The 16569-nt window shown below is 44.3% G+C and overlaps 1 protein-coding gene and 1 long non-coding RNA gene across 3 annotated transcripts in view; both read left to right on the forward strand.

Annotated features, from left to right (window-relative positions):
- Positions 1-1313: 1313 nt before the first annotated feature.
- SESN3 (sestrin 3) overlaps positions 1314-16569 on the forward strand; it is a 44868-nt gene continuing 29612 nt past the window's right edge. For both annotated transcript variants that reach the window (XM_040583641.1, XM_040583642.1), the window contains exon 1: positions 1314-1572. In XM_040583641.1, coding sequence (XP_040439575.1) covers positions 1468-1572 — 105 coding nt within the window. In that variant the 5' untranslated portion in view covers positions 1314-1467. The remainder of the gene's footprint in view (positions 1573-16569) is intronic.
- Positions 2332-3155, forward strand: LOC121083348. The gene is made up of 2 exons (XR_005826316.1): positions 2332-2442; positions 2883-3155. It is a non-coding gene; the product is annotated as an uncharacterized LOC121083348 (long non-coding RNA).

Here is a 16569-nt window from a genome sequence, read left to right on the forward strand (position 1 = left end):
ATCACAGCTCTCGGGCAGCTGATTTACAAACTGTTTTGCCAGAAGAAACCTGGAAAACAACGTATGTAAGCCCCAAATCTTCTTAGAAATTTCATAGGGTTGTAGCATTCCATTTCCATGAGAGAATCAAATCCTTCTGTACCTTTCGAGATAGGAATTATATAATGCTCGACATTTAATAAACAAACTTTTATTGATGTCAGTGGGACTACTCATGTTAAAGCTCATATACACACATTTAAAATCTAAAGCTAAAGAGCACACAAACAAGGAAAACTGCAGTGATGCTATGATGTAAAGCAGAGGTTTATACCCCAGCTATCCCAGGCTGCAGATTATAGATTCGTCTCTGTTCTAATTACACACTCCATCTCCGTGCATTAGCATGGAGCCTAGAAAACCTGACTCATCATTTCTAACAATCCCAACGACCCGAGGCAAACACACGCACGCTCGCATGCGTGCTCCAAACATTCCCAACTTACCCTAAAGCAAATACCTAATCCTATTCTGCCTGGCAGCAGAGCAGTCCTGTCCCTACATGTGCAAACTGACGCCTCGGAGCGGGCGCTTCTGCAGAGCAGCGCACCCTTCACACATACAGACCCCTGCCCCGGATGCCTTCGGCGGGTAGCAGCGAGTACCCTCACTACCATTAACGGACCCGCGTCTGCGGGGAGGCGATACCCCTGGAGGGTGGCCTGGGCCTGGGCCTGCGCCGGGCCCTGGGGCTGGGCCGGAGCCTGGGCTTAGGGCTCGGCCTGGGCCTGGGCCGGGGCCCGGCGGCCTGGGAGACTGAGGCCCGCACCTCATCACACCGGTGACCCCTCGCCCTGCCCGGCTCTGCGCCCCCAAACTTGGGCCCCTCGGGGTCCGCCCTGGGGGGCAGCGGCCCCGAGCAGGGCCGGGGGACCGGCCGAGGTGGCTGGTGGAGCCGAGCCCCCCGCCCGCCGGCCGGCCGCCCGCTGGCCCTGCCAGCCGCTCCCTCGGCCCCCGCCGGCCGCGGCCCTCCGCGCCGGGGGCGGGGCTGCCCGCGCCTCGGTTGCATAGCGCCCGCCCCCCCACCCTATTGGCCAGGAGAAGGCACGCGCCAGAGCGCCGGCCCCGCCTCTCTCCCCAACACTGCCCAGAGACGCAGCCGGCCCCGCCCCTCCGCGGCGGTGACCACGCCCTTTTCCCCGCCCCCGCTCGGAGGCTGCCTGGAGATGGGAGCCGGAGAGGGCTCTGCCTATTGGTCGGCGGCGGGCGGCCCCCGCTATTGGCCGAGCGCGGCGGCGGCGGGCGGGGCGGCTCGCGCGGATTGGCGGAGCGCGCAGGGGTGTGCGCAGGGGGCAGCGGCCCGGAGCGGGGTGCTGGGGCCGCGGCTGGAGGATGGGGGTGGCCGGCGGCGCGGGCTGCTGAGCGGCGAGGAGCCACTCTGCCGCCTCCCCCCGTCCCCGCCCGGCCAGCGCCGCGCTCCCCGCCAGCATGAACCGGCTCGGCCCCGGCCCCGGCCCCGTGGGCAGCGCCACCGCCGCCTCCGCCGCCGGCCAGTACCGGGTGTGCGGCAATTGCCGGAAGGTGCCGAGACAGGTACCGGGGGGGCCCCGCTGTGAGGCGGGGGGAGCCGAGGGGTCTGCGGGAGGCGGTGAGGTAGAGACCTGCAGGAGGGACTGGGGGAGCGGGGCGATGGGGCGGCGGTTTGGGGGGGGCAGCGGCGTGAGGAGAAGCGGGCCATAGGGCAGCAGTGGGGCGGGGGGATGGAGGGGGTGGGGGGGTGCGGTTTTGGGGGGGCTGCCTGGAGCTGAGTGCCGGCGAGGAGCTGGGGGGCAGCGGAGGGGCGCGGGGCGGGGAAGGTGCGGCCCCAGGTGTGCCAGGGGGTGCGCAGGGGTGTCAGGTCCCGTACCCCATCGCCGGCTTCTCCCTGGGACAGTTGTCACTCGCCCCTGCCCTAGGCTGCACCCGCACCCCCCATCTCCCCGAGGGTCCGGGGTGCTCCTGGCCTCCCCGATGGCACTGGGGGGGATGGGGTGGCTCGGGGCCCAGCCGCGCTTGGAAAGTTTACCCACCTATTTCACTGACAGAATTCATCATCGCGATCTCCGTCAGGTCTTTGCGCGGGGGCATCGAAATCCGAGCTTTAAAAACACCAAAAAACCACCAGAGAAGCCCCTGCCCCCCCACCCCCCCGCCGCGCCAAGCCCCCTCCCCGCGGCTCTGCGGCGCGGCCCCCGTGGCTGCGGGGGCTCGGCCAGCTCCTCCCGACATCTGCCGGTCGGGGGGCTCCGGCGGCGGTGCTGCCTGTTTGTCCAGCGCAAATGAATTAAAATTGCTGAGCTGTGCAAACGCGCCGAGCCCCGGCGCCCGCAGACGAACGCGAGGCCGTTTTTTGGTTTTATTTTAATTCAGTCTCTGCCGATACGTTTCACACCAGGTTGCTCCTTGCGAATGCTAAGAAAGCCTGTAAGTCAATCAGCTCAAATATTTGCGCTCTTTGTCCAAAAACTGTTTTTCTTCCTCTGTGGGTCAGGCCAAGTGCCAATCAAAGTTGTTTTTCAAGCCTCTCTTCCCTGCGGTAGGACTGCTTTTTTCTTTCTTTTTTTTTTTTTTTTAAGGGTTTGGGTTTTGGAAAGGAGGTGTGTATTTAGGGGAGGGGGGAGGAGAAACGTTAAAAATCGGTCAGAGAGAAGCAGATCTGAAAAACTCTGTTTCTCGAATATTTTAATGGAAACAAAATCTTACTAAATGTGCATGCTTGGTATGTGCAGCTATTTTTTCCATAAACTCTTGGATCATATTACAGTTGATACTTGGTGCTCAGCTCTTAGCTCAGCTTGGGAGAAATGTAATGGATCAGAGAAGCTCGCATCAGCAGAGTCTGATTTTTAACTATTTCGTTGCAGGATCGAATCCCTTCTTGGCTTTAACTTGCTGCTGTTACTGCTTTAAGAAAAACAAGTACTTAAAAGAGAGAAGTTCTGCGGGGTTAAAGCTTGAAACAGCTTCAGACTTGACATATGTCTAAAGACATACAAATTAACCGGTGCCAAATATGTCTGTGGAGAAAGCAGGGAGGGAGCTTGCTTTGTTCTGCCAAATAATCAAAATGTTTTGTTGACAAATAAAGTGGTGCTTGGCAGCATTTGTAGATCTAAAATTAAATTTAAATAACTGAATTTTTTTTAAGCCATAGTCTCTTCCTGCTGGGTAGGACTTTTTTTGTATACCTCTTTTATATCGGGGTGGGGGGGTGGGGGCAGCAGGCAGTTATGTTACTTTTGTTACAGTTATGTTACTTATGTTACAGTTATGTTACTTTTGTTACAGTTATGTTACTTATGTTACAGGCAGCAGATGTTACTTTTCTGGTAACAGGAAACTAACTTGCTGGTTTAGATTTATTTTTTTATTTTATTTTTATTATTTTTTACAGGAATTTAGGGAGGGTGATGATAAAACACAGCTATCTGTTTGGGTCTATTGTGGAAGGCAGCTCAGCACTGTCCTGCTTTGTCTGTGCTCATTTCAACTGCTTTCCTTGTAAAGTTGGGGAAAGAAAAAAGAAACTGAGAGCCTATGAAAAGGTTCTGTGCTTGCAGTAGTAGGACATCACTGCATCTCTGTTTTAGGCTGGAGAATAAACATAGAATTACAAAGCCTCTGACTACATCTGTAATTATTTAAAAGCTGGTATAATAAAAATCACTGTAAGTTTTAACCTTTTGCACTTCATTGGCAAGCATGCAAGTAGAAGACAGGAGGGAAAAAAAAAAAAAAAGGCTTGGTGGAAGTGAGATGCAAATTTGACCTGAGTCTCAGAGTAATAATCTTCAGATAAGTGCTGCCTCATCTGTTCTTTTGATGGTGTTGGGGATTTTTTTAACACTCATGTGATAATATACTGGAAAAATGATTGGCCTTAAAACATGTTGAATCTCTTCTGCCCTCCTCAGTCTTAAGTCTTTATGTGAAGTCATTTGAACGCTTGCAGTTGAGGTAGTGCTGTTGTCAAAGTTGTAAGGGGCAAAGCAAGCTTTCTACTCAGTGCCATATAATGGAATTGTAAATAGTCTGGCAAGTTTTGGATTCTCATGGGTGAAGGTAAGTTTCTCTTTCAACGGGGAAACAGGAAAAGCTAGATGCAGTGCTTTGGGTTTCAGCTAATTTCAAATTAATCAAAGTTATGTTCTATTGCAGAAAGTTCTGTTAGGGTAACGCTTGAAACTTGCTGAGGATCCATGGGTTAAATTTGCCTATGAGGAAGGTTTTGCATATTAAAAAGATTCAATTTCCGGTTGGGTTTATTGTTTACGGGACACTTTGAATAACCAGATCTACTTGCAGAACAATTGCTGCTAATCAGAAGGGCTTAGACAGTCATAGATATTACAGCTACATCATTATTTGATTTAGGAAAAAAAAAAAAAAGACAATCAGTAGTAGGTGATGCTGGCTTGGATTTGGTGAGCGAGCTTGTTGAACAGACAGCTGAGGCTAATGCTTTGACTCAGCTTAAAATAAATGGAAAAATGAGCAAGAAGAGATGAGTAGTTCTGGTTCGTGGGATTGATGGGCAAGCATTGTAACAAAACTGGTGTATCAGTAGAGAAGAGTGCTTAAAAGGGTACATGAGTGCTGTAGCCAAGTCTTTTCCTAGAGGTGACTGAGAGTTGCTGCCATTGCAATAATGAGGACAGCCTCCAGCTCTTGTGTTTGGAAATGCAGCATCTGGGGCAGTCTCTGAGCAGGGGAGCTCCAGGGTGTAAATCTGGAGGGGGTCTGGAGCCTGATGGAAACGCAAGGTTCTCCTGCCTCAACAAAATCAGTAGCCCAAGTAAACAAGAAGAGAATGTATAGGAAGGGCTTAGTATTTCTTTGGACAAATAACTGCTTCAGGAAGGCATTTAGCAATAGGCAAAAAGTCTTCAGGGGATGGAAAAATCCTGATATGTCAGGAAATGTAGGAAGAGGGAGAGTTTGCCAACTGTTCAGGCTTAGTTGCAAATTGCAAAGCATGTGAAGTAAAAGGTTCTTTTACATGTACGTGCAAGTCAGTAGGATAGAAAAGAAAATTAGTATAAACATGGTTCCAGGATTAAGTATTTGTTTTGTGTTGGATTTCAGTGAGGGAGATAAAAGGGCAACGGCAAAATGGGTGATAGTGGAGTGTGGTTTATAAGTATCCACTGATGTTGGCAAGATGGAAGTGAACCCGGCTTAGCTGACCCTCTTGGCTTGAGCCAGTCTCTGTGCTAGAGTCCTAGATAAAAGTGTATGAAATCCAGGATCTGTTTCTGTTTTGCATAGACCTACCCAGTGAGGGTGATCCTGTGTGAGGGAATGGCCGTCAATATGACAAACATAATTTTCAGTACTCCTCATTCGTCCATGCCAGTCTCCTTTAGCACGAGTCTCAACACAATGCAAGTTATTAAAGCAAATTTTGATGGAAAAGCATACAGATATATGAAAAAAATACATATGACATGATACCACCAAAAGTAGGTCACACTAGACTAAAGTAGTAGTCTTCTGTTAAGACATCAGCTAGAGTGTCCTGTTTGGAAAGCTTTGGATGAACTAGTGCTAGACTTCATTAAACATCTGAAGTAACATCAAAGGTTGAACTGCTTGCTGCACTAGCAAGTCAGCTCAAATTAAACTTTGGGATTTGCTAACACAAAATGTTCTAAATACCAGAAAGTTTAAGTGGGTTTGAAAAGTATTTGGGCAAATTGGTAACAGAAAAATCAAACAAGTTCTGTAAATAGGAAATAGCAGCACTTTACGGTATAATTTCTGTATACTTTCCTGACTGTTACATGTCTGCTATTGCCCCCTGCCAGTGGCAGGTTACTGGGCAATAGGGGCCTTTGATTTGACGCTTTTGTCTATTTTTCTCTTCCTGTTAATGATAGAGGAGTGATTGGGAACTGATGGGAGTGGGGATGGAGTGGGTCATGCTGAACGAGAAGTCGCTGTGCTGAGGGGAGACTACCAGTGGGTTTTCTATCACTTGAAACTAACTTGGTTTAACACTGTCCCAAATCACAATGAGAGCGTGACTGTTTCTAAAAGACATATACACACGGCAGAAGTGGTAAATGTTGGTCCTGGGAAAGAGTGGAACATTTCATAGAAAGCTGGGAGACCTTGAATGCTGGTGTAGTTATAAATGGAGTCAAACCCAGTGGTATGAAATGTAAGAGTTACAGGCTTGGCTCTTTGTTACTCATAACTTTTAATAAAGAGCAGCTCCTTGGAAGGAGCAGGGAGAAGGATGTTTGTGTGTGTGTGAGGACCAGCAGTTTGCTGTCAGCCAGCAGGACGGTGTTGTTGGAGGGAGGGATGCCGGAGAGGATGGACCCTGATTAAACCAGGTGCAAAGGTGAGCTGGCTGGGTGGTGGGAGAAATGGAGTACTGATTTTGCAGAAGGAGACTAAAAGAGTTTGCTTTTTTTAATCCAGCAGAAACAAAGGCTGAGAGGGGTTGTGATCCATGTCTATAAATACATCCAATGGTAACAGCCAGTGAGGAGAAATTATGTCAAGAGTAGATGGATGTAAAATGGTCATAAATACAGTTAGGCTGGAAAATCGAAGTGTCCAGAGGTGTGAGGTTCTAGAAGAGTTTGTTCTAGGTTTGGTGCTGTCAAAAAAAGCACAAAGTTTTAAGATAAAAAAAAGTGTAAACGTTGTTAAATGATGTGGTGCTTACAATAGCACTAGCCTAAGCTCAGGGAGTTGAGGTCATATCCAAATAAGAAAAAAAAAAAAAAAAAAAAAAAAAGACGTTCATTCACTTTATTGTTCTGTGTGGGTGAGTAAGAAAGTAGCCCAAAAGTAAACCAAAAATAGTCTAATGTCAGGTCTCATAAGCCCATGTAAGCTAAAATATGTGTCACCGTGAGTCATGAAGGGGCATGGAAATGCTAATACCTGTTCTGTAGAAATCAAGAGGCCTTCCAAGGACATCTCAACTGTTTTGGAGAAAGTCAGCCTGGTTCAATCTATTCTGAACACAGGCAAATGAAAGTTGCTGTGCCTTTGCTTGGAAAACACCCTGGGTTTTCCACAGTGCAGCAACGTTTTTTTGTTGTTGTTTAGTTGCGTAGTGTAGTTGGCTTTGGAAATCTGATCAACAAACTTGGCTGTGATAGAGGGTCTGATTTTGTAAAATCAAATTATGTCTTCCGTAGTTTGACCACTTTTAATAAGTCTCCTCACACTGTAGTTGTCTTAATTTACAGCTGCCTAGATGGCTTTAAGTTTCTGATGTGCCTCCTCCTAAAGGAGTTCTCAAAGTGATCTGAAAAGTCTGTCATGAAAACCCAATTCTGTATTGGTTCTAATTTTAGCAACTTTCTGTTGTGTAAAACATGGTGTCTGCCTTTGGTGTTTGTGTCTTCCAGTCCCCTGGAGCACTGCTGTGGTGAAACCAGCTCGAGTCACTCCTGCTCTAATACTGCGTGAACAGCTAGGGGGAGAGGATGGGTCTTTGAGGGTCCAAAATGTAAAGCTGTAAACCCAGAGCAACAAACCTGGCTATTTAGTGCAGTTAAGACGGTCAGCAACAGGGCCCTCATGCTCAACATTCTTACTTTTTCTGGAAAGATTTATTTAAAAAGAAACAATTTGGAGAACAGGATTCTTTGCTGTAAAATAAATGCAGTGCAGATCCAGAGATGACCGTGGTTTCTCTCCTTCCCCATCCTTGCAAGTGTTGCAGTAATTTTTATCTTTTCAGTCTGACCCTTTTAAATAATTGTTCTCCCACCCACCTGTGTAATTACTGGCTTCATTGCCCAGAATTGGAGAGTGTTTTTTGCACATGTATGCTGATCTTGAGGGTTCCTGGATTCTTCCAGTTTTGCCTTAAAAGCTCTTGTAAAAATTTTTCCTTGTACCTTGTAGTCTTATGTGCTGAAAATGAGAAGGCAGAACTATTAAATTTTCATTAGACCTGTAATGAGAGTGACGTGGGTGAAATGAACCTCTGGTGAAGGACGCTGTTTTGCAATGAAAAGCTGTAAGAGATGGCCTCGTAGGAACCACGCTCATTTAGAATAGTCACTTTTATTTAAGAAAACAAAAGCAAAAAGATGGTCATCCCTGAATTACAGGGAGGGAGTGGAGGCAAGAAAGGAAGGAAAGTGGGAAAGAGGATTTTCTTCAAAAGAAACTTTGAGGTTTAGTGTTGGGAGTGGGTTAGCCAGGCGTGGAGGTTGTCCTCTGCTAAGATTTACTGCTGCTGGTGGGAATGGTGTGTTACATTAGCCAAATCTCAGGTTGTGGTTTGGAGATGTGGACTCTGAGCATTTGCTTTAAATTTATGCATATTACTTAATTAATGCTTCAAATCTCACATCTCTTTAAATGGTGGTGTTTGGAAATCTGAAAAAAAAAAATACGGTTTGTTAAGCATCCTTGGGTTTTTTTCTCTCTCCCACGTTGGTGAGGAGCTGTTAATACTTGCTTGGTTACTTATTTGAACCTTTTTTCTGGCTAGGGAGATTTGAGCAAGAGAAGATAGTGGTATAATTCTCCCCTGGCTTTGTATAGCTAGAGGAGTTAGTCTGGAGATTTTATTACCAGATTTCCATTTCCAGGGCTGGAGATTAGGGAGGGATTGCAAGCAATAGTTTGCTTGGCCAGGCTGAATGTTGGCTTTCGTCTAAGTGGGTCAGGAAGAACTGGGGGGAAAAGGGGTGTTTTCAGCAGAAAAGAAATTGGAATTGTCAGGAGGGAGACCTTAGTTAATGAGAAATTGCACCTCATCAACTTTGGAGGAACCTGTATGGAAATAATTTATGCTGTTTAATTTCTCTGTTCTTTGCAGGTGTTCCTGTTTGTATGCAGAGGTCCTTCCCATTGTTGTCTCTGCAACCCAGCCTGGTAGTCTGTGCGCCTTAAGTAGAAGCTATAGGGAGCGTAATGCAGATGACTCAGATATCTTGTGAAATTCCATTACAGGGAGGTAGGGATGTTCTTCGCAAACATTTTCTTTTCTGACTGTTTATCCATCAGTCAATCCATCGAAGACGTTAGAGATAGTTTAAGATATTTTTATGGGGTGCTTGGTATGCCACTCTGGGCAGATTAGTGTTACCCGTAATAGGGGAAGCCATGATCAAGGGATATTAATTTTAAATGCCTCTCTTAACCACTAGTTTGAAATTTTTATTATAGGATGCTTCCTGCATATCAAACATTGGATAACTATCAGTTAGGGGAAAATACTGGTGTAGATGATGGTTAATATTACGTGTTTAGGACACTGAGAAACAGTTTTGTTCTTGGTATAGACCATACCAACCATTGATTTATTCACATAACTTCATTCTTACATCTTATTTAAATTGAAAGTAAGATGTTTTGAAGCACGACCTTTTTTCTTCTAGGCCGTAATGCTTGTGGCAGTCGGGGACTTAAGTCAGGAAGGGGCTGAACAGGGTGTAAGTGATAGTGCTCAGGGTAAGAGACAGAAGTCGGTGCTCTTAATCTAGAAAGGCATCTTAAATCTTTACTCAATGTCCCAGGGTACCTGAATTAGAGTATGATAAATGAACAGATAAAACCTCCTGATCAAACAACTATTTTTTTTCCCTGTTAATGACTCTGTCATATTTCTCTCAAGGTAAGCATCTTGTTTTGTTAGACCAGCAATGGGTTTCTAATGGATTCTGAGCTCTACACCCAACTTAGTGAACTTGGTAACAGTATGAGGGTACTTGCGGACCCCTTTCTCAGGCGATCAGATGGAAAAAATAATGGAGAGGAATATGAAGTGTTCCTGGTGTCATGTATGGTGCGTGGGCTGGAACTGAAGTGATAAGCCGGCATCTCACAAGAAGTAAGTTCCTCATGGACTTGCTCCATATTGTGTGGTCAGTGTATGGACCACCCTTTGGGTTGTGTCTTAAGTCTTCCAACATGCACAAATATTAGGTTAACATGTACGAAAGCCAGGAGCAATTGCATTCTTGAGAATTGTGTGGAACCATAGGCCTTTATTATCTCTCCAAGTGCAGAAGACTTTTGGAAGAGAAGTAAAAATTTAAAACCTCTAAAAAAAGTAAAAAAAAAAAACCCTCTAAAATCAGGTTTTCTTCCATTCAGAATGAGCAGTAAACTCATAAATACAGCCAGTATGTCTCAATTGCTGCACTTCGGAATCAAAATGCATAATTGTGTATCTGATTTAAAGTACAGTAAATTCAAACTCAGGTTTGACATGAAACTAGAGAGAAGTTGTAAGTTCTTTTGTAAGTAATCGTAAGTTCTTTTACAGTCAATTGATACTTTAAAGGATCCATTGAATTCTTCCTTAGAAGGGAGGAATGGTTGAAAGGATGACTCCTGACTTAACATTTTTGCACAAAAATCAACATGAAGTGTGACTTGGAGGTTACTTGAGAATTAAGAATTTGTGCTTCTGAGCAATTTCACGTAACCGAAGTAACACAAGAGTTACGTTGATGTTGGTGAAGAAGTACTAGCTGTCTCGATGTAAGCCATTCTTAGAGTAGTACAGAGCTGCTTACTCAGAATCATCTTCTGTCTGTCTCTGGGATGTTCATTACTACATTGGATTTGCTCTGGCTGATATAAACAAAACAACTGAAAGCCAGCATATGTTCTCTCCTCTGTATGAATTGTGCAGTTAAAAACTATTTAATAAGACAGTATCTTAACAGCGCTGAACCTGATTTAATAGCATGTGCTTGTAAATATGTTTAATATCTCCTGCTTTAGCATGTGGTGAAGGGAGTATAGTTACATTATTGGCTAAATGTATCTGGAGGGGTTTTGGCCATATGGTTCTAAATCTGTTTTAATGTAATTATCCCTATTAACTAAAAAAATAAAAAATATTCCCTCAGAGTTGATTGACATTCTTCTCCATAAAGCACCCTCATTGCTGATTAGAGGTGTGGAAATAGTAATTTGTTCTAGCATTTAGAAATTTGATTAGACCTCTAATGAAATGGAGTGCCTACACGCTGTCTAAATATTCTACCTGACACCAGTTGGATCTTATCCAGCATGGAAGAACACTCAAAATGTTGCTTTACTACAATATGTTTTGTGTCTTGAAATCAACTGTGCTGCCTGCACACAAATACCCACAGGCTGTTCAGCGGGCAGAGTGAACCATGACCCTCCCAGGGAATTGGCATGAGGATTTGATTATTCTGCTGGGCACTCATTGCCTTACTGCAATAACTAGCTTAGAATTAGAAAATTAAGACAACTGTTTATGTGGAAGCACTCATACTGTTGACTCCGTAAGCTGAGTTTAGAGTGGCTGCGCACATACGTTATAGATGGTACGAAGTGCATGTGAGGTAGAAGCATGCTGTTAAAATTCACAAGTTGTCACTGTTCTTGTGTAGTAACGAGCTGATAACAACACACTATAAATAAAATTCAAAGTTAAAGCACCACAAGTCCTCTTTAACTTCATTGCAGCAGTTTTCACTCCAGAGCGCTATTGCTAGAAAACTGAATCAGGACTCTTTTGTTAGCATCCTGTGGTGGAAACATCCTGCGGTGGAAACTTCCAGTCCACAGTGGTAGGAAATCCATTGAAACAATGCTTCAGGTGCATGATGTTCATTAGTCAACAGGTCATTTTGACTGGCTAGCTTCTCCCTGTGGAATACAGAAGATAAGTTCTGATGCATCTGAACTAGAATCAGAGCCTTTTGTATTCTTCCTTGTAGTTACTTTTATTCTGTTTCTCCACCATATGTAGTATTTTTACATTTTGCAGTCTCCACATCTAAACAAATACAGTGGAAGTGTTGAACCAGAAGAATTCCAACTAGTGCATGCTGTATTAAATACTTCAGGAGAATCAGAGACTTTCCTTCCAGAAAACCCAAACTGTTCAATTGCATTAGTAGTTGTAAATTTTGTGTTACTGGGAAAACATTGGATGAGGCAGGAACATCAGGCATCATGCAGGTAGAACCTGCTTTGAGATAGGTGACTTTTATTCCAGCCATTTAAAACTTCATGTCTCGTTTTGGTGCTGGTGCTTCACAAGTAGTTAGAAGAAAAGGTGTGTTGGTTGAAAAGGTCAACTGTAATGTAATTAAAGGGCGAAGGAGCCTGCAGCCAACGTTGTAGTTCTTCAGGGGAGATGGAGCTTGGTGGTTGTTACACCTGAGCTGAAGTCAAGTGGAAAGAGAACAGTCTGCTTTGAGGGAGCGTGCGCTGGAGCTGTCTTTCACACGTGGGTTAGAAAAGCAAAATGGGAATGAACATGGAAGGAAGGTCTCCCTCCATGCCCCTGCTCTTTAGGTTACTTATGCAAAATATATTAGATAAAGATGTAGTTACTTGACCTATTTATCCAACAGAAACCTGCAGTACAAGCAAAAGCAGTTTGACTATTCAGTACTGTTGCTGTTTTGTATGGGACACTCCTTTGGGTTAAGCTGTGCCACATGAATACTTAACAGGTAGCATCCAGCCATTCAACATGAGTAATTTGTCTTATTTGAGAAGCTAGGTCTATGGCGTCGGTTCTTGTTCCCCAGAAAAGTTGGAATACCCGTTGTATGGTCGTAACTTCTGTCTGTACAGAGCTAAGCTGAGTGCAAATAAAGGCTGTGAACGTGTCTCTTAGGAGCTGGGCTTACTCTCATGCAAAGGTCTCAAGTTTGGGTTTGATGACTTCATTCAGAAAAGGAGCAAGCAGAGTGGAATGCAATGAAGGGTCTCATTAGACAATGCATGTTAATCACTCTGCCGTAGCTACAGAAGGCTTCATTCGGGCAGGGTATAAACCAAGTGTGTTTATTATTTCTGTAGTACTTGGTGGTGGTATTTTGTAGAGTCATTAAGCCACTAAAACATAGCCGAAAGTCCTCTTAGTAAAAGTGTAGGCAGCAATGTGAGGACACGGTAGTGCCTGTCATCTCTGAGGTTGGAGGTAAATCTGAAGTTCTGCCAAGCTGCTGGCCTAGACGGCTGAAGAAGGCAGGAATAGTTTATCTGTTTCTGGATACGTCTCTGTATTTACATGCAGTAAATCTTCCGTAACAGTTATGAGTCTTCATTTTTGAAAATCAGCATCTCTTTTAAGCTCTGTCAGGAAAATACATTTATACCTCAGGTCTCTGTTGCCACCAGCTCAGCCACATTAAGTCAATGTGTTTTGGAGATTTTATCACGGTAATGACTCACTTTGGTAAGATGTAGCTTAAGATGCAAAATGTTCTTTAAAAAAAAAAAAGAAGAGGAAAGAGGAAGAAACTGCCTGACTGCAAGTATTGTTATGGTTGTTCCAGCAAGTTGGTGGCTTTCAGATGTGCTTCCAACATGAAGCCTTTCCTCTGTCAGCCTTTTGCCCAGACCTCTCCCACATTAACCAAGCATAAAACAGTTAGTGTGTCAAGCTCCTTGGTCGTTGTAAAATGGTCTCCAGCCTTTGCAAACAAGACTTCTTGGAGAAATAATTCGCTCTAATTGATGACTGTTTTACAGATTTCCTATCAGGTGAAGAATCGAAAGGGCTCACCCATGGTTTTCTGTCTGTGGCCCTGGCACCTGTAAGATTCTGTGGACTTCTTCCAAGGAGACTGTGTAACAAAACTTACTTCAGTAAACTCAGAGGCATGGTGTAGATGCCACCTCCTTTTGAAAAATGCTTACGAGTTAACTAATCAAAAAAGGCTTAAAATCTTGGCTTAGACAACAAGGTGCTTGCTCTTGGAAATTGTACCTTTAGGCTAGAGGTAAAGCATGTTAGTCAGGGAGATGTTATTTTTTGTCTGGCACGTTCTTTCTGTTTGAGTCATCAACCAAAGAAAGATGGTAAAAAAAGGTGCTTCTCTTAAAGCAGAAGGATGTTGCTCCTTTTGGATGTCCAGAGGAACTGTTCCTTTCCAAGCAGTGCTACGAGAACAGCATCAGTGTTCCTTACATTATTTAAACTGTAACAGAGATGCTTAGCAGTCATCAATTGTACGTGAGCATTCATCTGAGAAACTTGTGCCAAAGGGGCTTCGCATTTTTTAAAAAAGCTTTTCAATGGATTAACTTCTAAAATCTTAAGGGATGTCAACCACAGGTTCTGTTTGCTACGGACTAGAAACCTTATGTCAGCCTCGTGTTTTAATATTTTTATGTGGGCTTGAGTGTTAATGTGAACAGCTTAGCTAAAGTTCTTCGTGGTGTGGTAGCATAGCCCATGTCTGCTTATATTCTTCCAGGTAGATACCATCAATTTAAACAAACATCATCTGCCCATCAGGTGAGTAGGGAGGGTGCATATTTATACTGTCTACATTTTTTAACTCTTGGGGGGTGTGGTGTGTGGTTCTTCACCTTTTTCAGATCTAAATTGATGTAACTGTTGATGAAGTGCATTCAGAAAAGGAGAAAAATAACATTTGCTTCCTAAAAACAAGTTAGTAAATAATTGAAGTGTAATGTACTCAAGATTATGAAGCAGATGATACGATACCACCTATGTTGACCAGTGTAGAAACGCTCACCCAGGCACTAAGGAGCTCCGTAAGGTGGGCTGCATCTTTACACTGCATTAGCACAGTGCTTTGTTTCTACAATGGTCTGGTTTAGCTAAAATGTCCCCTTGTTTGGGTGACACCAATTCCTATCTCTAATAGAAAATAGGTTTCACTTTTTTAGTAGCATTTATAGAAAAAAGTAGTAGTATTGAACCAGTCTGCTGCAGATATATAACAGCATTAGAGCGGGTATAGTGGGTCAGATGGAAGCTCCATGTCCTGCCTCTTGACAGTGGCCAAGGGACAGTATCTCAGGAAGAGGGCACAAAAGTTCATCATGACAGTCCCTCAGCCCTGTCTCCCAGTCTCCAGGTATTTGCAACTTGAAAACCTGCTGAGCTGGAGGTGATTTCTCCATATTTAATAACCGTTCCTGCATTTCTGTTCCATGAGCTCAACAATTCACTTTTAGACATGCCAACTTATGGTGTCCATGGCATCTTACAGCAAGGTTTTCCACAGCTTAGTTGTACATTGTGGGAAAGATTAAGAACCTCCGCTTGAGCTTGTCACCTGCCGGTTGGTTCGTAATCCTTTTACTGGAGGTGGTAAAAGCACACTGTGCATGGCCTGTGACAGCCAGGAGGCAGACCATTGAAATATCTTGACATACTTGTGACAGCAAGCTCAGCAGTTCAGGAGCAGCTTTCCGAGACTCCAGCTACTGTTTCACAATCCTATGTGGAAAAGGTGGCAGAAGGCTAGCTGTGGGGGGGCTCCAGTACTGAGCTGAGCACATTTCCTTCTTTTATCTGGGTGAGAGGATTTGTTTTTCTGAATTTTGGCAAGCTACTTTCATGATTCTTAAGAGAGTTCCTGCACACAGATTTAAAATAACTACTATGATAATTTTGTACATAAAATGTGTGGGAAAGGCAGTTTGAAAACCCATGCTTCTGCCATCTGTTTGACTTTATTATGTCTCAGAATAGAATTTGGTTTTATATAGTACCTGGTAGATGAAAGGTGCTTGGGAGCATGTTTCTGTAGCAGCATATTCTGGGACTCAATTTATTTGCTCAGTAGTAGTTCTTAACGAGCTGAAAACACTACCAGGACACAGACTTCTCAAGACGGAGGATGGGCAGGGACATGTGGTGAGTTTATTTCTGGAGTGTGGGGCTTCTGCGATTTTACCTGTTCCTGGAGGTGCAGTGAAGATGCCCCAGGTAACAAAATGCTCCTGTGCAGCATGTGTGTTGCTTTCCTGCTAAAATTCAAACTTTCCACTCAAATGTCCTGGTTCATTGGTTTTCACCAGTTGGCTGATCAGGGGAGCTGAGAGAGTGCATCACCTCCTGCATTTTAAGAGAACAGCTACAAGAAGCAAGAGCTGTAACCCAGCAGTGACATTGCATGTGAAAAGTAGTGGAAGTGCCAGGGAAGCAGGACTATGTGGTCTGAGATCTCATAGCTATAGGTGAAAGAGTTTTCACCTTGGGAAGATCCTCAACCTTTGCATTCTTGAGTTTTAATCTCTATGGTGGATTCCCTACACTTCCAGTGCTTGGTAGTTAGTAAACATACAGTGTTTGACAATAGTCGTGAACATTGCTTGACTAACACCTGAGCCAGCAAAATACCTTGTGTGGCCAGGACACCTGTGTAGCTTTGTTTCTTCTGGTGGCCTATCACGCAAGTAGTTGAAGCTGTGAAGGAAACAGCTTTAGTGAGCTGGTGCAGAGGTCAGAGCCCAGCTTCCTCCCCTGCAACTGCAGGGGGATTGAGATGCTAATCAGAGGAGGTTATTGTTCTTATTCTTTTACATCAAAGTGCAAAGGTAGGTATCTATACTTGCTGTGAGCAGATGTTTTTATGATACTACAGTCTGAACTAACTTCATCATTTCAACTGAAAACTCAGCAGTGGCTGAATTAACATTCGATTTCTCAAGCTCTATGCACCCGCCTGGCTTAGGAACCGTTAACCAAAGACTTCTTTAAAACTAACTGTTAGTGAAGGACTTCTTTAAACCTAGATTTAAATATTTCTAGAAGAACAGCAGTTGTGCTAGTGACTGCAGTGTGATGCAACCTTAAGTCTTAAC

This window comes from Falco naumanni, chromosome 2 (genome assembly GCF_017639655.2).
Source record: "Falco naumanni isolate bFalNau1 chromosome 2, bFalNau1.pat, whole genome shotgun sequence".
Lineage (NCBI taxonomy): Eukaryota > Metazoa > Chordata > Aves > Falconiformes > Falconidae > Falco > Falco naumanni.